At 39.2% G+C, this 25516-nt stretch overlaps 1 protein-coding gene across 1 annotated transcript in view; it reads left to right on the top strand.

Annotated features, from left to right (window-relative positions):
- The first annotated feature begins 266 nt into the window (after window positions 1-266).
- Window positions 267-25516, top strand: part of lrig1 (leucine-rich repeats and immunoglobulin-like domains 1) — a 71711-nt gene continuing 46461 nt past the window's right edge. Inside the window, exon 1 of the mRNA XM_036559632.1 lies at window positions 267-1366. Coding sequence (XP_036415525.1) covers window positions 1164-1366 — 203 coding nt within the window. The 5' untranslated portion in view covers window positions 267-1163. The remainder of the gene's footprint in view (window positions 1367-25516) is intronic.

Genomic DNA, 25516 nt, shown 5'->3' with positions numbered 1-25516 from the left:
TCAGTCCCCTACCGGCTCCGTGCTGCTTCCCCTTTATCCCTTTAAGCTCCACACTGAGAGGAGGCTGTGTGGTTTCACACCCCGAGTGGCGAAGGTGGGCGGAGTCTCGATGGGCGGGGGCAATGCGTCTTGATTGACGGCTGCTCAAACTCTGCTTTAGCCAATCAGATGCAGAGCCCTCCTTCAATGAGCCAATGGGGGGAAAGGGGGCGGGGCCACACGTCTTCACCGCTTCCAACGTGGGACGACGGTAGGATCTGAAAAAAAAGGAGAAAGTAAAGACAGATGGGGCAGAGAAAAAAGAGAAAGATCCACCGCTGCGATCAGGAGTGAGAGGAGGACTGTTAAACGATCGGATCTAGATCTTCTGACCGTCTGATGAGGAGATTTACCCGGCGGAGAAAGTTTGGACTAACCGCGGCTTCAGCGAAACGGAACGGGCTTGAACCAGAAACCAGCGAAACCAGCGACCGCCCGCAAAGTTTACACCAAAACCCGCCGGCGAGGAACGTCAGCTCTGCGGCAACTCACCTCGGCGTTTTCTTGCGGGGCGAAAAGCTGGGAAAGTTGGCGTGGAGCTCCAGCCATCCCCATGTCTCTGTTTCTGTGCGAGTCTGCCTTCACGCTTCGCCAAGAACGATGTTTTTTGGCTTCGTAGTAAATAAAGCGAACGTTTCCAAGGCGACTGACTGTTTTAACGGTTTTACGTGATTTTAACGGCTATTCCGCTGCGTTTTGTCTTCGGACTGGGATAAACACACTGCACTGCTGACGGAAAAGAAGCGGCTCCTTTTTCTTTTCTAATCTTTTTAAGGCCAAACTGCCACCAACTTGCACTTTATTTTGGTCTCATTAAGGTTGGCTTTGCCTACAAGTTTGTGATGTCCTGTTTCGCCCCATAGTTAGCTCGGGAGCTAACGTTAACGTTACGCGAGGTACACAACACAAAACTTTGTGGACTTCAGTGGTGATTTTAGGACCCATGTATTTCCTCAGAGTGACCCGAAAGGATTTAGTCATGTTTTCGTGTAAACAGACGACTTAATGTGAGCCAAATAGCCCTACCTGACTGTACAGGCAAACAAACAAAACTCGACGAAGTGAAGTTGAAAATTTCTTTGATTTTCCACTGTGGGACCAGTCGCTGCTGACAAAATTACAAAATGGCGGCGTCCCTGGGTCAGACCGGATCGGTCTTTCGCTGTGTTTTTTACTTTGTTTTGTGTCTGGAGCTGGTCAGCAGCGACGGCCTGAGTTCGGAAGGGACCTGTGCTCTTAACTGCACTTGCGCTGGAGATAGGACGGACTGCAGCGGGCTGAAACTGACCCACATCCCCTCAGACCTGCCGGAGCACACCGCGTATCTGTAAGTCAGTCAGTCACTCAGCGTTAGTGCTGAGAGAAAAACACCCGGACAGAAAGCGCTTTCTCTCTCTCACGAAGCTGAAGTCAGCTTCTTATTCAGATTCTCCCGTTCCACCTTAAATAGCGCAGCAGTTAATAGTTAGTTGCTGCACCATTTAAGGTGGAACGGGAACATTCGAACAAGAAGCTGATAATTAACGAGCCAACTTCAGCCTCGTCTCTCTCTCTCTCTCTCTCTCTGGTCAACATGATTTGAAACCGTTGTGATTAACCTGTCAATGTCTAATGAAGTTTTGCATTTCTTTTGCTCCATATGCTCTCGAAAAAAAACACACGAGCTTTTCATTTAAGTCTTTGCTTAAACGGGGTCCCGATATCTCTTTACCAAAACAAATTCAGAAGTTCATCCAAGGTGTATCTACACTTTAGACCGATCAGAAGACGCTCTGTGGCGTTTTTCCTTTTAAATTCTAACTGTAAATGTTGGATTTGAGTGGGTTAATGACTGAAAGGGTCATCTCTTTATTAACCGCTGGCTGAAAGCTTTTAAAGTTTGACTATAGTTTTGCTGAACCACCACACACACACACACACACACACACACACACACACTCAGCCTGGACTATTGTCACGAGTTTTGCCAACTATTATTAGGCCCTGGTTTTTATTTCAGTATCAAAGCCATGACTTGGTATTGGAGCTGAGAGAAGTTTTTCCTAATAAGTAAACAGTGGTGGCAGGCCAGGTGGCTTAAAATATGAAGTCAGAATTAATTATTATAAGCTTATAAGCACGTGCACCCACATATCTGTCTGTCTGTCTATCTATCTATCTATCTATCTATCTATCTATGTACAAGAATGTGTAAATATGCTTATAAGCCTTTAATAATCAGTACTAATTATTTTAAGCTTATAAGCTCAACTCTCCCATATAAACACTTTCTATCTATCTGTCTATCTATTTATCTATTTATCTGTCTATCTATATGTCCCACAGATATATGTAGGTGTATGCATGCTTATAAGCCTGTAGCAGTAATGACTAATTTTAAGTTTATCTGCACATTTCCACTAATGTACATTCTATCTATCTATCTATCTATCTATCTATCTATCTATCTATCTGTCTGTCTGTCTGTCTCTACAGGTATATATGTGTATGAGACCCTTTGTAGTCCAATGGACATGTCACCTTCAAAGTTTCTAACTCATCCTGAACTTTCTTTCCATTTTTGCAAGACTTGTAGTAGTTTAATAAAGCAGCATTGGTGTGTAGACAAGGAGTCAGCACTTGTTTAGGAAGGTGTGCTTGAAGTAAGAAATAAACTGCTGTTTGTGAAGAGATTCCCTCAAATCTGCTCACAGGTTCCTCTAAGTCTGCTCGGATGTACTCGACTTAGATGAGTAAACAAGGAGAGGAAAAGTGGTGGGATTTGAGGGTTTCTTGGTGGTGGCAATTTCACACTTGGTTGACAGGCAGCGCGTCTGAGGCCGCAGAGATTTGCCTGCAGATAGTTTTTCCTCTCATGGAACGAGAATGAAAACAACCTGAAAATGATTTTTCTGAACTCTTGCCAGTTTGAGCAGAAAACAGTAAAACTTAAATAGTCCTCCCTCCATTGTTTACATTTAATGGAGAACTTTATGGCCGTTTCTCCACCTTCGCATTGCGGCGAGCATATTATTTTACTATCGCGTGTTCTGCAGTCTAGACCAATTCACCTTCGCTCTTATCGGCTGTTGTGTTTCTTTTCGGCAGCCCAGATTTTAACAGGCGCAAGCGGGCTGCTTTGAAAGGGGATGACTTTACGGCCTCGTATTATCTGCCAAACACCTCGACAGCGCGTTTCGACACTGCTGAAGATGGCCCTCTTTTGTCGGCAGATATCGCACTGAGAGCAGGTCCAGCGTTGTTGTCAAGGCGGAGGGATTAGTAGATGGTTATCATAAACCAGTTTCAACAAGGAAGCGATGTTAATTGAAGTTGAGCGTTATCTCTTTCTTGTATGTTTTCCATAATGTTATCACTGTGTGGCATTTTTATCTGGGACCTGTTGTGGGTCATATCTCACCGAATCTTATTTTAGTTTGAAAGGCACATGATTGGAAATGAAAGTATGTGTCTATTCGTTGGGTTAAAGTGGATAGGATGGGCACAGCTGGGAGTTAAAAAGTTAGTTCTTTTGGCTCTTGCACATAATACCAAAGTGCGTTGGTGAGTAAAGGAAGGTGCTGAAGCAACTGCCCACTGCCTTCTATTATGCATGCAGTCAGCTTGTTTTGTAAGTTCGGGGAATTGTGTTGAAATTGTGGTCTGTGGTGGTCGACCATGTAGATAGAGGCTGAACAATGTCTATGCCTTTAAAGAGCCCATATCCTAAATATTTTCTGCATTTTATTCTCCATCCCCAGAGATCCACTTATGACACTTGTGTGGTTTTATGTACCAAAAACGGTCATAATTCATTACTACATGACCATTTTCCCACCACTCTTTATCCCTTAGAATTAAATAGGCTTTTTTGGACACTATGCCTTTAAGACTGATATATGTGAATGAGCTTTGTTCCGATTAGCTGCCATGTACATTCAAAAAGTAGTCTGAGCCGAAACGCTCCTTATTTAACTAACTTTAGTGTGAGTGGGCGGGGCTACACAGCTGTAAGCTGAATAGGAGGACATATCTAAATGATTCTGACATCACAGAAACTCAGTGAACTCAAAATGGGCTGTTTTCGCAGCATAATTTTCATATATGGACGGTATGAACAGGGAAGTAAACAATATGCTTTGAAACTTTCAGTGTTTACATACTGATTTGGTTTTCCGTGATATGGGCCAACTTTGAGAGGACCCTTTGAAAGTCACAAATGAGGTATAGATCAATGAAAAGGAGGGCTAGTGGGGTCATTTAGTGTGAGTTTCTACAGAAGAATTTAATAAAAGGGGTACTACAATGAGTTTATAAACTATTACTTGGTTTTTGACTGTTGTTGCTGTTGTATTATTACTATATTATTACTATTAAGTCCTGTTCTTATCTTCGTAACACACAGAAGTTGCTTTATTTTTGGTACTTTTGAAGTGGTGTCATGTTGCTGAGACAATAAAAGGGCTTGTCTGCGTTAAGGTTGAAAGTATCTCAGTATTGCTTATTGAGTGTGTCAGGCATGACTGAATATGAATCATATAAACCCGAAAGAGCCGTTTTGGTACAGGGAGCACAAGAGGAATGGAGGAAACTGTTTGCGTTGTTTGTTTCGCGTCGTTGAGTCTTTAGACTCTCCTAGGAACATGCGTAAAAAAAACTTTTCAAAATGAATAATTATGCAGGGTGGAGTCAATAGACCCCACATAAGGGCTTCTCCGAAAGGCTTCTTCCATATGGGCCCTGTTTGACTGGTTGCTGTGAAAGGGTCTGCGGTCACAAGTGTGTTCGATGCGGCATTAGATCCTCTCAGCGGTTTGGCATTAAATCAATTAAATCACCAACATACGTTGCATCACTCACGCAAGCTGAAGCCTACTTGGAGGGATACAGTATCTAATCGTAGATAGACATCGTTTCAAGTTTCATTGTGTCTTAAAGGGGAATTCAACCAATTTTTCCAGTTATCTGCATAATTCATTTACTGAGATGATTTGATATGAAATTGTAGACAAATTTAGCAACTAAGATTTCTTTACAATGATGGTGATAGGAACTGGGAATGTCTCCAACGCAGACATCTGCTTTATTTACCACCATAAACCGCCAGTGAACCTACACATGAGTTTAGATGTAATGTTGATATTGTTGAAATGGTGGTAAATCTGGAAAATATGTTTTCTTTGGGAGACTATTTTGCCATACAACACCCTGCAAATACCTTTCCTCTGTGAATGGCTTTTAAAAATACCTTTTAAACCACAGTCATATCTCAAAACCATCCTAGAATAATGTCTCCAGCATCAGGCCGCATATTCATAACAATTTCCTGTAATTGCATTTTTGTGATGAAACTTTTAGAAGTGTTAAACTCTTCAGACGTCTGGTTCCTATCACCGCCACTGTGAACAGCTCTGAGTCAGTAAGTTTCTCTAGAATGGAGCATCTGACATCAAACCGCTTTGAATGACCCTGTTTACACATTAAGCATTGAATTGTGCAGGAGCATTTGAAAAATCAATGGAGTTCGCCTTTATTCAGCTTGATGTATGCAAATTACTTCTGTTCTGATTGGCTGCCTGATTCAAAAAGCCGTCCAGACTGAACGTGAAGCGGTGGAACTAAACTGCTATAGCCTGAACAGGTAGTTGGTTTTTGTGACATCACTAAAACGGTGAATTAAAAACGGGTTGTTTTGACATACATGGACTGGGGAGTGAATGGTACAGTGTTTTTTTCTGAACAGCTGTGTTTTTTATGGACCTGATTGAGGGAGATTATGGCTCACAGGACACATGCAACGACTTTGACCTCTGTTCAGACAAACTTTACAATGCCAGCTTATTCCTCTAGGAACTCGTCCAGGGCTTTTACCGTATACAAGCTCTTTGGGGAAATGATTAAAGAGACCATGCATTCAAAATCTGTAAATTAATAATTTGATCCCTTACTGTGGATTCACATTAAAGGAGTTTGGACAACTTTGGACAAAATGAGTGAACTTGAGGCCATGGTACTTGGTGACTTTGCGATAAGGCCTTGGTAAAAAGATATCATGGCCTGCAAGATTTGTGTTGGGCCAAAAACTCACAACATGATTTTCTCAAACCGTAGACCAGCAATAAGGCTTGACTGATATGGATTTTATTACTGATAATGAATAATACTGGCTGGTCTAGTCTTATATGGTCAAAAATTAAACAGGCTCAAATAATTTTAGTTGCTTTACTAGCTGATATGATTGTTGTCTGTTGTAAATTGTTAAATGTATTTGTCCGTTCTCGATTGTCAAACAGCAGAAACAAAGTAGCGCCAAAGGCAGAGCAGAAAGTCTGTTAGTTTTTCCTATTTTATCACCGATATCAAATGTAATCAGTCTAGCTTATGTATCAGTATAGAGCCCTAAACAGTGTCCTGTTGGCTATTTCTTGCATTATCAAACTGTGCTCTTGTTTCTAGAGACCAGAGGTGTCATTTTGGTCTTCATGTGCCAAACGTCAATCACAGAAACACTATCTGAGGATTGGACCTCCAGTGGACATGCTCTGTGTGAAAAATCACGCCTTAATAACTTCCAGTTGTCTAAATAGTTTTCCTGTCCTTCCTGGGGTTTAGGGCTCCCCAGTGACCAGCGGGGACCGTGATGGACCGTGGTGGAGAAAAGCAGTGCAGTGTTGGTGGGATTTAACTGGACTGTGTTTGTGAGTTTAGCTTAAGTTTGAGAGATGGGTCAAAGCCTCAATTAAGATAGAGAGGAGTGGAAAGAGGGAGGACTGCTGCTGGGTCATTTAGGGAGATGGCTTCTACTGTTGAAGTGAACAGAAAGGGTGTTAAAGTTAATTTATGAATGATTGATGTTGATAGTTATTACAAGACACTACTGATGTCTGTTGCTGGTTGCCGAACTATGACTGTACTGTTACTATTGATATATTACTGTTGTGCTGTTACTCTTTCTATGTTCCTAGTAACTAAAAAAGACATTTTTTTGGAACTTTTTTTGAGCAGTACCGCTCTGAATATTGCAACACCAGTATTTGTTTTTTTTTTTATAATATTTTTGATCTAATCTGGCATTGATCTGGCATTTTGATCTAAAGGCTTAAAGGCTTTATACGCCGAGCATGGTTTATTATTATGTCAGTAAATGAGTTGGATCACATGTATAACTGCTGATATCTTGATGCGAAAATGTTCTTCATTTTTTGCAAACTTTCTCATATGTGGCTTTTTTTAATATGAACACTGAGTGTGTTTACATACGCTTAATAATCCGATAACTGCAGAAAATCAGATTTTGTCAGTAATCGTGTTTACATGCACTTGAGTAATCAGATAATGGAGAAACTCCAGGTTTACATGAGTCAGACAGTAATCGGATTTCTGCTTTGCAACCAGCCAATAAACTCAAAGAAGAAGACGTGTAAAACTCAAACTTCGTGCTCTGGTTTGTATTTCAAAAACATTGCTCCACTTTAGCTGAAAATATGAACACACTTCATCTAGAAGATGAAGAATATTTAATCGTCAAGCATGTGTTTGGTTTCAGTGTCGCTCCAAAAGTGTTTTGTTGCCGTTTCGCAGCAACGCAGCTTGATTATTTCCGGTACCGCTGTCTGTTGTGCACATGCACAGACTGAGAAAAGCGAAAGACATCAGAGTAAGAGTTCACATGCACAAATCTGATTGCTGAGCTAAACTCCAGCTCTCTTTATTGGATTTCTTAATCGGATTTCTAGATCGGAATATGCTGTTTATATGACCATCTGAATAATCAGATAACTGCAGAAATCCGATTATGATCGGATTATTATGTGTATGTAAATGCACTCACTGTTGTCTCTGCCGTTGGAAAGATGGTTAATCGACTGTCTTCTACCAACTACAGCTTTTTGGATTAGTTTGTCTTCTGTCGGTTTGTTCATTCTTTGCGCTGTGCAGAACACTGAAAGTTTTGTTTTCTTGGATTTTTAACCCAATTATCTACCCAATTTAGTTGTCATCAATTCCACCCGCGCTCTAAGGAAAGCGCCTGCGCTGACTAGCATCGCATTAAGTGATGGGGAGAGAAGGAGGGGCCATCACACTTGATTTAACATAGTGAAGTATTGATTAGCCAAACAATAATACTGTTAAAACAGTATTAACAATTAATACTGGGCTGCAATGAGGAGTGATTTGCAGACAGTTAAATAAACACATTAACGTATAAACGTCACTACTTAGCATATTGATATTATTTGAATTTATTGTAATATTAATATTTTTCTGAGCAAATAAATTCTGCTCAGATAAACAGCTCATTTTCTCTGGTGTCTAAAACTTTTGCACAGTGCTGTATGTGTTTTAAATGCCCCCCAACAAGGTCTCAGCATTACAGACCTCAGCTGGCATCTCACGAAGCAGCCAAGAGTGGCTAAAACTTCATTAAGGCGAAGAAAGGCTGCTTTGAAGAACCTAGAATATGTCAGTGTTGTTAGAAAATGTGGAAAATACTAAAAATAAATCTCGTGTCCAAACTTTTGCTGCCACTCTAGACCGATGTGGATATTTTTAATGCTTTTTGGACGGCTCTGCCAGTGAGGGACGCCTTAAACATCAAATTTGATTTAGCTTAAGCGGATGACACTGTGTAGTTCCGTGTCCCAGAGAGATCGTGAAGAAAACATCTCATTTGTCTGTCTCCTCTGTAATCCCTTTCCATTTGTTCGTTAAAACTCCCCCTCGGATGGTGTGGATAGGTGTGTGCGAGTGTGAAAGACGTGGTTATTTTGCCGTTCCTGGTCTTCCAGGCCTCGCGGATAAAAGGACACTATGCTAATAGAGCTGTGAGTGACTCATATGCGCTGCAGGGCAGAAAGAATAAGGCTTTAGTCTCGGCTCCTCCGCCCCGCCCTCCCAAGCAGCCTACAGGTCCTGACCTCTGACCCTCAGCAGCGCACTGTGTGGTTTCACGATCTAAGGGGGCAGTGATTCAGGGTGTGTGTGTGCGTGTTTGTCCCTCTCTTTCAGAGGTGTTGGTAAACAACCTAGCGGAATTTTCTCACCTACAGGAAGGGGGTTTGACGTGTGAGTGTGTGTGTGTGTGTGTGTGTGTGTGTGTGTGTGTGTGTGTGTGTGTGAAGGAATGTGGGGGGCCTCGCTGGTTTAGGGTCCTCTTCACTACTTTCCAGAATTCCTAATTAAAGTGTGAAGAACTATGTCATTGGGCTGTGGGATGGTCTCAAAGGGGAATTCCACTGATTTTTCAAAATTCCAGCATAATTAAATGGTTAAGATGTAAACAAAGTTATTCAGAGTGGTTTGGTGTAAAATGCCGTATTCTAGAGAAACTTACTGGGTCAGAATTGTTCACAGTGGTGCTGATAGGAACCAGACGTCCAAAGAGTCTGGAAGAATTCCTCTAAAAGCTCCCTTGTAGAAAGTTATATATATATTTATATAGCCAATTTATTTGCTATCCAGAACCAGTTTTATAGGCCTGTGTAATACTGTTAATGGTAAAATAGGACTTAAATAAGTTTTCTTTGGGGACTCACAATGCCCTGCATGTACCTCTCTGCCATAAATGAACTTATTTCATATATTTCAGGTCAAAAACATTTTTCAAAACTATTGTAAAACAATATCTTTGACATCAGGCAGCGTACTTATAACTATTTTGTGTAATAACTTTCTTTGTGAGAGCTTTTAGAGGCATTAAACCCTTTAGGCGTCTTCTTCCTATCACCATCACTGTGAACAACTCTGACTTGGTAAGTTTCTCTAGAACCAAGCATTTCACATCAAACCACTCCAAATGGCTTAACCGTTTAATTATGCAGAAAAATGTGAAAACCGGTGGAATTCCCCTTTAAATGCCCCCCCTTTAAAACTGCTCGCCCATATTTTGACACCCATTAATACCACAGTTACACAAAATAGCCACTTATGTGTCATGGCTGTGGCAGTGCTTGGCATATGCTGTGGTATATTTGTTTACAAAGTGGGTAGTTTGCATAATCGTTGGTTAATTTGTATGTTTTTAACCATTTAAACCCTAGAAGGCTATTATTCTGAACTACTGTGAAACTGATATGTATGTTCTGTGGTTATGAGAAGAGTTTATGGATGTTAATAGTTGATTTGCATAGTTTTGATTGCTACTTTGCATATGTTTGTGCTTGATTGATTGATGTACTTGATGTACTTTATTGGAATTCATGTCTGTATTAAAGTCTATTTTGACCAGGCAAAATATCAAAAATATGGTATCAGGTGTCTGATACGGTGATCTTTTACTTGTAGCTGTAAAAATGAACCTCCAATACCACCTGATACCATATGACCTAAGCTTAGTGTCTGCTGCTATGCTAATGAACAAACAACTCTACCTGGCAGCGACTGAGTGTTGCTCAGGTAGCTCAAGAGTGCTGGTTTAGAGGACATTTTACCAAAATTATGTACTTGTGCTCATTCTCAGTCTGCAAAAAAAGGTTTCAGTGCATCCCTAGTTTGGACACTAATGATTTGTGGATTTAAATACAGCAGCTACAGCCGTAACTCACAATCCAGACGTCTAGCATTGGATAAAAATGAAAGTTAACACTCAAACTGGTTTCTTCCAGGTGTGCGCTGTAGCCTGAAGCTGTGTGTCCGAGCATGCGCATGTACGTCCGTGTGTTTGCGTTATCGGACTGCGGCGCTACAGGAGGGCCTGGCTGTGTTTAGCTTGGCCTGCCTGGCACTGAGATTAACAGCCTGCACTGTTCGAGCGGCTCTCAGCACGGAGCTCGCATGCCTTCAAGGACGTTTGTTTGGAAGTGGATTTGTGATCAGACAGACCACTGCGCTCAGTTTAGTACAGGTTGATTATTTCTCCACGTACGTACCTGTGAAGTACATACCTACAGAGAAATATGGAGGCTTTTAAAGGTGCTAATATTACTCGGTAACAGAGGATTTCACAGTTAGCCTGATGACCTCAGCTAAAAGTTAAGGCTCAGGTTAACCAGCTTTGCTGAGAAATCCTGATTTGTACATCCGGCCACTGATCTTGTAATCGTTAGAAGTCGAGTTGTGTTTTTTTTTTTTTTTGCTGTACTATTAAAATTTGCATACATAATTTACAGTCTGTATTGACATGTTTGACTGCATTTCCATCTTTTTCTGTCAGTTTCAGTATCAAAATGGCAAAAAATGGCAAATATACACACAAAATAACTGCACTCCAATAACTTTCCATCCAATTAAAATTAGAATATAATATAAAATATTATCATGAATATCAATATTCTATAAGAATAGGAAAAGTTCAGGATTTCATTTTAATGGCTGAATGGACAGTCAGTATTTTAAAATTCCTATTGCTGTTATTACTATTCTTAATAACAGCATAATAATTATCACTTTTGAACTTTTTCAAATAAAGTTAATTACTCAGTATTGTTATTATGACTCATTTCCATTATTGCACTATTGCATAATTACCTTTAATTACTTTGCTTTTTATGTGTTTTTTCAGTAATACCCACTTGAAATGCTACCAAGTAATGAAAAAAAAAGAAAAACTTGTTTTTTCTTTATTTATTTACTTTTCTTCTGTTCTGGACAACTTGCTAGTGGCTAGCAAACTAGGAAACTGACCGATTGTGGCCTTAGATCAGATAGTTAGGAATGAAGTCTTGACAGCCATGTTTATCTTCAAAGAGTCCAACAGCTGGGTGCTGCTGGTGACAAGCTAGAATTTATCCTGATAAACAAGCGTTTACCCATGGAAGTGCTTGGTCTAATAAACATGGTAAATATGTTGGGTATTCAAAAGGATGTAACGTTTTAGAATATTTTAATCAGCGTATTTATTGCACATATAAATATTTGTTGCAGCCTTACTTACAAACACAAATATGATATCGGTTCTGGAGGTTAGATTCGAGACTGGAATCTTTAAATCTTTAAAGCTTTATCTTCATCAGTAACTACAACTTCTAAGGGTTAAAAACACATCAAAGTTTTGACAGGTGGTGTTTGGAGACTGACTCAAACCAAACAGAAATTAGTGACCACGAGTGTGTAAAGCAGAATCTAATGAAATACAGGCAGGACACACATGTTTGGTTAGGATTAGCCTAAAACCTCCAAAGATAAAGACGCTGACTTTTTGCTAAGTCAAACAACAACAAGGGATCGGGATGGAATTTAAACATCATTCAGAATCCTTTTCTTTTAAGACATATTTGAGCATTCTTTTGTTTTAGGAGAATGTCTACAAAGTGAGCTTGATGGATGAATCATCTGTGAATTCTGTACATCTGGTAAGAGTTTGGAGATCTGGAAAAGGCATTAGGGGGGAAAAAATGAGTGAAAGAAAAGGGGGTTGGAGAAAAAAAAAAACGAGCTTTGGAGAGGATGGAACACCCCCAGCATGCGGAGTCCTGAGACCAAAAAATCACCACTCTGAGTTCTGGCCATGCAAGAAGGCCAATTCTCCAACCCTGTGAGCTTTCGTAGGGAGTTATGGACAAATACTAAGAATATTTAGATGTTTCGTCCAAAGGAGGCGCATTTTAAAAATAAATCATTGAAATGTAAAGTTGAAGGAAACTTTATGTCTCCAAAACAACAGCCTTTCTAGAGATAAACTTTGTGGTAAAGGGAAATTTTGACCTTTTTTCTGACCTTCGTGAAGCTACATGATATTTTCGCGTCAGCTTTTCAACCCTCCGCCTCGCCAGACGACTTCCTCTCTGCTGAGTGTGAACTCTCACATTGTAAATAAACTGAAACAAACTGGAAAAGCTGAATGCATGCTGATTCCTGCCCCCATACCCAGTGATTTACCAGAAGAATCTGTGATATTTTCAACCTTCAGCGAAGTTAAATACCTCCTGCCCGGAATCAGGCTGCGGCACTGTGTGGAGTTTTGAAACTGAAGATAATGACTGTACACATGATTGTATTATCCCTGTTCTTCTGAAAACACAGGCTTGTGGAACAGCATCTTGTTCATTCCATCCAATCGTGGAAGTTTCTGTTTATCACAACACCATCTAAAATAGATTGTTACCATACATGCAGATATAAGCCTGAAATGTGGACTATCAGCGTGAAGTTTTTCATATAAAGCAGAACGTAAGACTGTTAACAATTTATTTTCGATTAAAATCGATTGTTAACATACGTACAGAATATAAGCCTGGAATTTGGACACTTAGTCTGGAGTTTTTAATATAAAACAGAATGTAAGACTGAGGTTTGGAAAATAATCCAGAGTATTAGCTTGAAGTGTGGAACATAAACCAGAATAAAGACCAAAAGCTGACAATATAAACATGAAGTTTAAATTGTCGTCTTCTGGATTTTATTCTGTTTTATATTCCACACTGTAGGCTCATACTCTGGATTATATTCCAGACTTCAGGCTTATATTCTAACACTCTAGAATATAAACCTGAAATGTGGATTATAAACCAGAATATAAACTGTAAATTCAGAATATAAGACTGAAGTTTGGGAGATAATCCAGAGTATAAACCTGAAGTGTGGAATATAAACCAGATTATAAACTGGAAATTTACAATGTAAGCATGAGTTTGGAATGTAAACCAGAGTATTAGCTTGAAGTGTGGAACATAAACTAGATTAAAAGCCAGAAGCTGACAATATAAACGAGAAGTTTAAATTGTCGTCTTCTAGCTTTTATTCTGTGTTATATTCCACATTTTAGGCTAATACTCTGGATTGTATTCCAAACTTCAGTCCTATATTCTACCACTCTGGAATATAATCCAGAGTATAAGCCTGAAATGTGGATTATTAACCAGAATATAAAATGTAAACTCAGAATATAAGACTGAAGTTTGGAAGATAATCCAGAGTATAAGACTGAAGTGTGGAATATAAACCAGATTATGAACTGGAAGTTTACAATGTAAGCATGAGTTTGGAATGTAAACCAGAGTATTAGCTTGAAGTGTGGAATATAAGCCAGAATAAAAGCCAGAAGCTGACAGTATAAACATGAAGTTTAAATTGTCATCTTGTGGCTTTTATTCTGTGTTATATTCCACACTGTAGGCTAATATTCTGGATGATATTCCTAACTTCAGGTTTATATTCTAACACTCTGGAATATAATCCAAAGTATAAACCTAAAATGTGGATTATTAACCAAAATATAAGATTTAGAATATAAGCCTGAGGTTTAGAAGATAATTCAGATTATGAGCCTGAAGTGTGGAATGTAAACCAGAGTATTAGCTTGAAGATTAAAGTATGAGCCTAGATGTAACTTTGAAGTGTGGAATATTAGCCTGACGTTTTTATTACGTCCCGTATAAATCAGGGTCTGGATTACAAAAACTTCCTATCTTTAGTCTTAAGATTTTTCACAGAATTCTTATCTTACCTCAAGTTAGGAAATCCTAAACTACAAGATCGAGATCCCAAAGCTTTAGTCGGCATATGAGCCACGCTAATGTTATCCCTCCTAATAAACAACCATACTCAGTCTCCTCATCATACACTACTATCACTGCGGTGTTTTATTTGACGAGTTATTAATTTTTAAAATGCAACTTAGAAAACAAAAACATCTTAGAAGTGAAGCCGCTGTTTTGCAGTATAAATAAATGTAACGTCATTATGCTAGTGGTGAACTGTGCTCACTGTCGAAGTTGTCTAAAAACAACAGAAACTGATGGTTAAAACAGAAGTTAGGACACCGTTAGGGTTGTCCTAAAGTTTGGACAGTTGTCTAGTTAGGATCCCTCCGTAATACTCTTATCTTGAGGTAATGGATAAGATTATGAACTTAAGAACTGTTATTTTGTAATAGCTTTCCAAACTGAAGTTGCCGTGTTGACTAAACAGATAAGATTTCACAGTTAGGATGTTTCTGTAATACGGCTCTGATATTCAAAGTAGCCTAATGTTTGAAATATAGGCCAAAATATCAAACTGAAGTTTTATATAAGCCTGAATTGTGGAATATAGGCTAGAATATAAACCTGAAGCTTAACATATAAGTCTGAAGTTTGTAATATAGACCATAATATAAGCCTTACATTTTAAAACGTTAACCAGAATATAAAGAACATGAAAACAGCCTAAATATTAAAATAAGACTTAAGTGTGGAATATAAGACTGAGGTTTAGAGTATAAGCCTGTGGTTGATTGTTCTAGGCTCCGTGCTAAATTGGCAGTGTAATAATTACGTGTTTTTCTTCTGCAAGAATAATAAATCTTGGGAGAATGCAGTCTGCTGTCTAATGATCTCTCATTTTTCTCACAGCAGTACTAAACGTATTATCTGCAGTAAATCTCGCAAAGCCTGAAGCCTGAAGTTACACATAATAAAATGATTACAGGCTTAATTAAAAAATTAAAAGGATAAAAAAAAGCTCATGTAATCAAGGCTGATTTCTGTTTCTGCTCTCCCATTCCTGTGTGTGTGTGTGTGTGTGTGTGTGTGTGTGTGTGTGTGAGTGCATGTGTTGTGTCCGGCCGGCCTCTTGGCTGGCGTCCGCCTGACTCCGGTTCACTCTGTGCCCGGGGCGAGTGCAGACCCTTTGCCCAGTGCAGCATGTGTTTTTGTTGCTCCTTCGTTTATTCAGCAGTGCTGCACATGGGCCCAAGATGTGATTTTGCTCAGCTTCAGATAAAACAGTGAAGAGAGGGAAAACAGGGGGTCTGCCTCAGTCAGACAGTGTTTATCCTCTGCTTCTAGCGCAGAATGTATATCAGTCTTGGAAGTGTTACGGAGTTCATTTTGTGCCAGAAGGTTCAAAAAAATATATCAAAAGCAAATTTTTGAGTATCAAATGTCAGTTTATGTTCGTCGATGCCCAAAATAAGTTCTATCTTTTACAGGTCAGCGCAGAACACGTTAACATATGTTACTTTAATAATTTAGTAGAATATGACAAACATTGCTCAAAACGTCAGATGTGCCGATACAACGCTGCACCCATAGCAGCACTCAGTACGACGTGTTCAGTGGTTCACTCTGAGGTGTTCAGGTGACATGTTCAGAAGACCTGTCACTCCAAATCAGTTGACCAATAGAAAGTGCAGGTGAATGCCCTGTTTTACGACCCGCCTCCTGTTAAAAAGCGCCAAAAGTCAGAAGCAAAAGAAAAATTTCAGAAGCAAAAAATAATATTAGCAAAATCAGCAAGTAAAAGGAAATGAAAGCAAAAACTGGCAAAATTACTCATAAATTTATATCAGAATGATTGAAAATGAGTAGAAATCTTTCTGAAAAATTAAGTTTGATTTAACTCATTATTTGTGTTTGCCGCATATTTTAGACATTCCTATACGTAACATTTTGCTTGTGGGTTTTATGATTTTATTTGAAACTTTTGGCACAAAATGAACTCCATAAAAGTGTGTTCTGCATTGTCCACTGTGCATTTTAAGTGATTCTCATTTTAACATTGATATGCAGGTTTTTTCTTTTTCATGTCAGGGCATACCATGACATGTAAGCCTCAGGTTTGGAATATAATCCATAAAATAAGCCTGAAATTTGGAATATAGGGCAGAAATAATCTGGAGTTTGGAATATAATCCAGAATGTAAAACTGAAGTTTAACAATATAAGCCTGAGGTTTGGAATATAAGCCAGAATATAAGCCTGTAATATAGAATATAAGCCTGAAGTTTGGTATATAAATGAGGGTATAAGCCTGAAGTTTGGAATACAAACCAGAATATAACTAGAATAGAAGCCTGAATGTGGAATATAGGCCAGAATCTTAAGTCCCAAATTCGGAATATAAACCAAAAGATAAAACTGAAGTTTAGAATGTAAACCAGACGGTGGGATTATAAGCTTAAAGTGTGGAAAATAAGCCTGAGGTCTGGAATATAAGCCTAAGTATAAGCCTGAAATGTAGAATATAAGCCTGAAGTTTTGTGTATAAACCAGAATACAAGTCGGAAGTTTGGAGCGTAAAGCAGAATGTAAAATTGAAGTTTATGTAAGCCCAAAGTTGTGAATATAAACCTGAAGTGTGGAACATATGCTTGAATATAAGCCTGAGTTTGGGAATACAAGCCTGAAGCATCTATAAAGCTACACATCCACTGTTGACTTTAAACCACTTAAAGCTGCAGTTTGGTGGAAAAACAAATTTGCACACTTTTGTTTGGTGAGTTTGGTGTCTGAAGTTGGCTTCTGTAGTTTTGAACAGGAGCTTTGAGGCTAATGTAGGTAGCAAGTAATAGAAGCTTATAGCCAGCAATTTAGCATCGCGAGATCATAATTTCTACATCAACACACATTTGCCTTAAACCATGTTAAATTAAGTAGTAGAATACATGTGGTTTCTGACACTGATCGACAGACTGTTATCTAGAAGTGGACAAAAGTACAGCTTTAAGATGGTTGCTAATGCAAATGTTAGCTACATTGTGTACATTTGTCCATTTTTTATAAAGTACAGTGCATCATGGAGTGTCAGAAACTACATAAGCATGTTTATTTGAGATTATTTAACATCTAAACACAGTTTGATGATTTAGGCATGCGGTTTGCACAGAGCTAACTGGTGTTAGCTTCATTGGCCTTGTTGTAGAGAATCGGTGCAACTGTAATTTTTCTGACTCTATCTTTTCTTACATGGGTTATTTCCAGTATTGCAATAAAAATGAATTTTTGGGGGGACGAGCCCCACTGATGCTGTAATTTAGGCCAAAAGTAAACTGAATCTGTGCGCAGAAAACCAGGCCGGCTGTGACTGTGTGTTTTATTATCATGACAATGTACATTATAATCATTTTTGACAGTACGGTTATGTGGTTACGCTTAGCTTTGGATCTGTCAGGCCCTCGTTAGCCTCAGTGTTGTTTGGTCTGTAAGAGAAAGTGCCTGGATTCGCTATCAGCACTGTTGCTGGGCTGTAAAAGCTCTTTATGACAGGAAAGAGAGGGAAGGAGGGATGGGGAAAGAGAGCGAAACGAAGCGCATTGCTGGTGGCTCTCCGCGAGCGTCTTTAGCCGGCCGGCTGTGACAGTAGGGTTATTCTTTGACTAGTTTATGGCTCTCTGAAAGGGGCCGTGTTAAAGAAGCCTCTGTCTTCCAGCTGCAATCATAAAGAGGCATCATTGACATCACTTCACACTTTCAAAGAGCGAAGTTCACACTCGGCCGATCAGCGATAAAGATAACCTGATAAGGAGCCGTCTCTCCACCACATCATGAATCACACGGCTGCTGTTGTGGGAGGAGAAGAAAATGACTTCACTGTCTCGCTCTTTTTTTGGGGGGGTAGAAATATCAGGACGTTTTTCACAGGAAGAATTCAGTCTGATACGGTGCAGCCGCTCAGTTTGGACGCAGCGTTAAGGAGCCTGAATGTCCAGATGATCAGAGCTGCAGGTGGAACGCAGATAAAAATACAATGATAACATAATCCATTATTTTATTTACATGAAGTCTTTTTCTGTCTTTCTGTATTTTTCTGTCATTCCTTTTGTGTTTCTGTCTTTCTTTCTGGCATTTCTTTCTTCCTGTCTGTCTGTCGGTTTATTTTTGTCTTTCTTTCTGTCTTTCTTTCTGTCTTTCTTTCTTTCTTTAATTTTCGTTTTCTTTCTTTCTTTCTTTCTTTTTTTCTTTCTTTGTATCTGCGTGTCTTTATTTCTGTTTGTCTGTTTCGTCATAGTTTATTTTCTTTCTTTCTTTCTTTCTGTCTTTCTTTCTTTCTGTCTTTCTTTCTTTGTATCTGCGTGTCTTTATTTCTGTTTGTCTGTTTCGTCATAGTTTATTTTCTTTCTTTCTTTCTTTCTGTCTTTCTTTCTTTGTATCTGCGTGTCTTTATTTCTGTTTGTCTGTTTCGTCATACTTCCTTTCTTTCTTTTTTGTTTGTTTGTTTCTTTCTTTCTTTCTTTCTTTCTTTCTTTCTTTCTGTCTTTGCTTTTCATTTTCTTTCTTTCTTTCTTTGTCTTTCTCCCTGTCTTCTTTCTGTCTTTCTGCCTGTATTTCTTTCTGTCTGTCTGTTTCGTCATACTTTATTTTTTTTCTTTTTTCTTTTTTTCTTTCTTTCTTTCTTTCTTTCTTTCTTTCTTTCTTTCTTTCTTTCTCTTCCAAATGAGCTTGACTTCTGTGAGCAGTGAGAATCAGAACCTCTCTCTCTCGTTATTGAAGAGCAGGAGTAAGGGATCCATTGTCCACATTGAAAAAAGAATGAGTAGAGAGAGATTTACTACTCTGTAACTGTCTACTGGGTCACCAGTAGCTGACCAGTGGGGCTAAGAAGCTGTGGTGACTTAGCAGAAAAAGTGATACTTCATCGAGGAAAAATGCTCAAACAAGCCGGGCAAAAATAAACACACGAATGGACAAAATTCAGACTTCAAGATGTCAACTAGTCCTGTTTTAGCTGTACTACATGCTTTAGTTCATGTTTATAGTAACAGTATGTTAATCAGTGTCGGAAACCACATAAGCAGGTCCAGCAGGTGAAAAGCAAAACGTCTCTCTGTCCTGCATGTTTCCTTCTAGGTCTGATAGAAGCTTCAATGTGAAGTGTATTTGGAGTGCTTGATGCATTTATTGCCCGACTCTATTGATTCTGAAAGCTCTCTTTTGCTTCAGAGCCTTAGACTTTACTGTTTGGACATGCAGTCGTGTTTGATAAACTGCGGCGTTCTGATCACAGGCGTCTACAGCCGTTAGGGCCTTTCTAATACATTTTCTAAAGCTTGGCTTTCTCCATCGGTGGAAAAAAGAATGAGCTGTTTGTGCTAAATAAATATTCACTGATAAATTTTACCACCAAATTTTCCTGCCTGTTATACTGCGTTTTTTGGCAGCTATTTTCCAGGCCTGTGTGCTGTGCTGGCTTTAGCTCTTTATCATATTTAGTCATATTTATCCACTGAATCCACTGAGACCAGCTTGTTTCTTTAAGAAGTCTAGAGTTATTGTAGTTGTTTTGCTCTAGTATTTAAATATAATTAATTAATTTCTTTAGTTTGTGTAGTTAATTGTGATTAATCACATTTTCCTATTTGATGTAATTTTCATTTAAAAAATAATGTATTTATTGCAGCTTTATGAGTGGACAGTATAAGCTTCATTAGAACGTATTTATTAGTTTAACCTGTGGGTTGATTTATACATAGTTTTATTGCGAGTGCCGGCCATTGTAGTCTTGCTGAAGGTGTCCTACAGTGCTAAAGTTATTGATATTTGATATATTGCCCAGATTAATAGATGTTTTGAATGTAAATGATCATTTGAACTCGATGTGCTCCAGTGATAAACAAATTCGCAGTATGGCAGTAGAAGAGTCTTAACAGCGAACAAGCAGCTGGGCTTCAGCCTGAAACTACGGGTAACTTGAAGGGTCTGACTAGGAAAATGCATTAACAGTGTAAATATTAGTGACATTAATAATTTTTGTGAACACTTTAGTAACATGCTGACTTTGAAACCATGATCAGTTACATAAATACATAATTTTGTAATGAATTACACCTTCAAAACTACATTCTGCTTTGACATTTTCGAATCTGCACTTTTTTCTGGTTGTTTCAGTGTTGAAAAATGACAAAAGCTTGGCAAAACACTACAAACAACACTGACTTTTATTCAAATTCAAACCAAACTTGCTCAAACTCAAACACAAATGTGTTTAAAAGGTTGAAAGTAGAATGGAGATATGACATTGGAAGGTTTTAGGTTTTGAGTTTGGCCTCATCAGATTTTGGCCTAAACCACTTCCATTATAAAACATACGCCAGAACGTCTAGAGGTCAAGCTCAGGTATGAAGTCCCCACCACTCACGTCCATTCAGTAACACTCTGAGGCCACATTTAGCACCGAAATATTTCCGATTGAGATACCATTCATATAACGGACGTAGTCTAATACACACCCAAGTTAGATAAGCAAGTCTGCTTGATAAAGTTGAGCTCTATCCAGGATAAAGTGCTTGCTGTTCTGAAAACAGTTGCAGTTTAGGCCCCCCTCACTGATTGTGGCTGAAAAAGCAGGAGTGTTCAGCTTCCACACCAGCGATAGCGATAGCCGCTTGAGTTATGGCCCAGGGGTTAAGCAGTAGCTGTGAAAGTTAATGTTATCTGATAAGATAAAGTGGGTGAAATACGGCAGGGTGACTGGGGCGGACCAAATCAAAGTTATATAAACACTCGTTCCCTTCCTCTCACTGGCCCTGAGTGGCACCTTGAGGCCATGGCCCTTTAAGTAGTAAACAACTGCTGATTGCAGATACTTAGAGCCTGAAAGCAGCTTGCTCTGTTGGTAAACCTTAAAGAGGCGGGACTAGAGCGTGGCTGCATCTTTGAAGACTAGGGCTGAGCAATGGGACCACAAATATAGTCTTCATATCATTTAGTTTCTTCATATCATTTAATAAGTATTAAATGCATTTTCAAGTTCTTATTTTAGGCCTGAAGAAATGTTAAGATTATTTTGTTAGATGAACAAAAATAGCTAAATATGAAATATATTTACAAATTTATCTTGGCTCATGGAACAAACATTCTGTCTCCATTTTTGCAGTTGCTTTTTTTGTTACACTTTGAAAAAAAAACTGTCAACTGTGTTAACATTTCATGCAAAATGGACCAATAAAAACGACTTTACTTGTAGTGAAATCTCATTTCATTAACTTACATTAAAGCTATTGTTTTTTTTCCTTCTTCTGAAACATAACCAGGTTAAGTATGTCCTGACAGAGACCTTATATAACATTTTTATGTAATATGTACCAAGAATATATATGAAAATAGCATGTTAGCTAGGAAACTCTCCTAACTTTCACCCTGGTGTTACCAGTGAATGGCTAGACTTCTTCTCAACTAGCTAGACTAGCCATTAGACATTGCATGTTGTCACCTAGTGGAGCAATTGTTTGACGTTTGGACCTAATTAAGCCCTAAATACTTGTTCTAATAGCTGATTAGCTAAGTTCTAATAGCTTATTAGCTAGGTAATTCTACTAACTTTCACCCTGCTGTTACAAATGAATGGCTAGACTTCTTCACAACTAGCTAGACTAGCAATTGCTTGATGTTTGGACCTAATTAAGCCCTTATTAATCAAACTTTTGCTGCTAATACAAGATTGAGGAAGAGAATGTCATAATGGTTTAATTGAAAAAAGCTCATGCATTATTCATTTAATAAAATGGTTGATTTTGGTAATTATTGTTCTTGTTTTATCCAGTTCTCTGCACGGCCGGCTCATTTATTAAGGACGGGCAGCCATGCTGCCCTGGCAAAATCCTATTTTTGTCTTGCGGTCATTAACTAGTCTTAGTCTGCTGTTCCTGGATCAGATATTCAGATCAAGTTTATTTATTTTGGCTGACTTGCTGTCAACTAAATGAGTTTTGAACACAATGTTCTTATGCATGGAATTGAGCTCTCAGTATCAAATCTGCAATGCAACGGTGGTCCACATTCTAGGATCCAGTTCAGATTCATATAAAAGGTGTATGAAAATAATTACCAAAAATAATAAGCTTCCAGAATCAGCTGCTGGTTGTCTGTCTTTCAGATTCAGTGCTGAGAGATTTACTATACCAACCACAAGTCCTCTTGTACTAAATCAGCTTCTTAAGCTTCTCTTACAGCTCTGTGTCTGAAACGGAGGATATCTGACACCCCTCGCTCGTTCAGTGCTCCTGAACAGAGGCTCTTTGAGTGCAGGCCTGGTGAAGGCCCTTCTCCGCTCGGCCTTCGTCGTAGCCGGCTTTAGCAGCGCGCAGCTTGTCCTACATTTGCGCTGATCAGTGTCGCAGATTAGCCATGACTGACTTTTCCCTTTTTTTTCCACCTTTCCTTCCTCTCATTCTGTCATTGGCATTCGTGGCCCCCGGCGAAATTTTTGAGGGAAACCCTGTAATTTTTCACTTTGCTTTAGCGCGATTAGGTAATTGGTTTCTGTAACAGGGATGCCAATTTAGCGGCACAGCCCACAATAGCAAGCGTATGATTATAATGCGCCGCCTTGTCAGAGTGCTGCCTGCAGGGCAGATCAGCCTCTGCTATTATCTCCACACACACACACAAACACACACACACACACAGTGTCATGACAGTAGAAGCCATTGCTTTTCTGCCCTCTTAACTTGAAACTCCCACACTACACTTCTGATATTGTGTGCAATATACTGTCATCTGACACAGGGTGCTTCCCTGCCCCACCAGCACACCGTCTGAGCACGTTGACAGACTGAGGCGTCATCCATACGTAGCTTGATATTTTTAAAAACATAATTTTTCCCTTTGTTTTCAAACTGCTGTTCACAACAGCAGCATTTTCACAGATAACTGTGTCCACATGAGAGTGCAAAAACAACTAGAAAATGCTCGCATAAGCATGGCAGCCCATTATTAGGGGAGATAATATCCCATAACATCCCATAAAATTTGATGTCCTGCACTTCAAGAAGAACATTGTAAGCATATGCGTTGTGCCAAATGAAGAGTGTGCCACGAAGCTAAAGCAGAGATTTTCCAACAGCATGATGCTGCTGCATTACAAACACAGTAGACTTTGACCTGCGGACTGTCAAACCGCCGTAATTCGATATTTCACACAGGTTCAAATTCAAGTCAAGATGTATTTATATAGTGCATATACAAAGCAGCTTTACAGAAAATCCGGGTACGAGCCCCACGGGTGACAGTAGCAAGGAAAACTCCCTAAGAGCAAGAGGAAGATACCTTGAAAGGAACCAAGACTCAGGGAAAGTCATCCTCCTCTGGTCAACACTGGACAGCAAAACACTAACAGAGCAAGAGCGATATGAACAAAGAATACAGTGTTGAATATTTTATTAAAATATACAATGTTGACTATAGACCAAATCTGTCAGACAGAAGTGCTTAGATAAAGTTTGATTTCTGCCAGAAAATAAAAGCTTAAAAAAGCAGAAGGAAACCTACCACTTTCTGTGGGGTTGTTTACGTTGCCATGGCTACGGTATGGTCTCTGAAAGGTCGACACAGTCCCGATCAGGCAAAGAAAAGCTGAGTTTTCTAGCTTTTCGTACTCTTTGAATTATGGAGAACTGAGCCCAGTACATTCTGATTCCTCTGCACATGAAAAAGTAAAGCCAGGTTTGATAATAAGTATGTTATCAGCTCCCAAAGTGCTAAGCACACAGAAACAACATGGTTTTCTGTCATATATCAGACGAAGTTCTGTTTACTTCTGCATTTAAATCGTCCAACTTGACTGACAGTTGTAATTTTTACTGGTACTGCATACTGTCATCCGGCTCAGGCCTACCCCACACAGATCCTGTCAGTGCTGACTTGCTGTATCGGCTGTTATTAGTTTTTGTTTTTTCATTTGTTTGTTTGTTTATTTTTCTGAAGAAATGTTCTGCTTCATTTCCTTCGGCTCTGCGGCTGGGTGTGAATGAGTAAGGGAGAAAAAGGGTGAGGGAGAGAATGTGGCTAGTCAGGTCACTCCACCAATGCTTTGCTATTTTAGCAGTTAGCCTCTTTACAAGACTTGCACAGCTCAATGTATTCCAGACTGCCTGCTGCTGCACCAGAGTGCTTTAGTACTCAGAGTAAACTTGTATAAAGTAATCGAAATGCTAATCTGGCTGATGAAAACAGAGATGTTAGCTTGATGAGTTAGCATGATGGAAGTTGGCAGCTGATTGCTTGACTGTCTTTAGCTTAAAAATGTGACTTTCTTGCCCCCCTTTTCTTTCAAAGTTGTTCTACACTAACATGAGCATGGGGACGTTTGAATTTCTCACAAGTGGTTTCAGGTCTAAAGATAGTTTGATTTGTGTTAGCATGAAAGGTGTTGACTGTGTTAGCATGAAAATGACTTCAGTCAAGTCGCCATATCTTCTCCAAACCACACACTTAGGCCCAATCCCATTTCCTATTTTTACGCTACACCTTGTTTTCAAATGTCACCGTGCCCCTCGGAACTGAGTTACAAGGGGTAGTGGTTGAAATCTTCCCTAAGAAATGGGACCCTCAAATAAAAAAGAACATTACTTCATTGACAGGGTACCAGCACTGCTCTGTAGGCGACCCTGCCAGTGTAAAGTTCAGCAACCTCACTGCGGGGCTTTAGTTACATTTAGTAAATCAAATGTCTTTAAAGGGGGGGTTGGTGACACAATCGTTTATTATCGCCCACCCCTTTCTCTTTGGTGATATGAAGCTGAAGTCAGCTATTCACCAGCTTCTTGCTAGAATTTTCCACCTTAAATGGAGCAGCAGTTACATTCTGGTGCTGTAGGCGTCAGAACTGCTGGACTATTTAAGGTGGAACAGGAAATTTAGCTAGCTACCGAAACACGAGCATACTATTAGCGATTTTTTAATGCTTGTTATGAAAAAAAGGACCGTAATACGTTAAAACGACATTAAACTAAGATAATACAAAGATTATCGTAATTTTTAACAGAGAAAATACTCACATTAGTGGGTTTCTCTGGTCGCTTGTGCAGCCATCTTGCCGGTTTTCTTTTTTGCTCATAGCAGTGTTTGGAGTGTGTCTCTGAAAA

The sequence above is a fragment of the Colossoma macropomum genome, unplaced genomic scaffold (genome assembly GCF_904425465.1).
Source record: "Colossoma macropomum unplaced genomic scaffold, Colossoma_macropomum, whole genome shotgun sequence".
Lineage (NCBI taxonomy): Eukaryota > Metazoa > Chordata > Actinopteri > Characiformes > Serrasalmidae > Colossoma > Colossoma macropomum.
The sequence above is the reverse complement of the archived record's forward strand: the minus strand, read 5'-3'. Positions and strand labels throughout refer to the sequence as shown.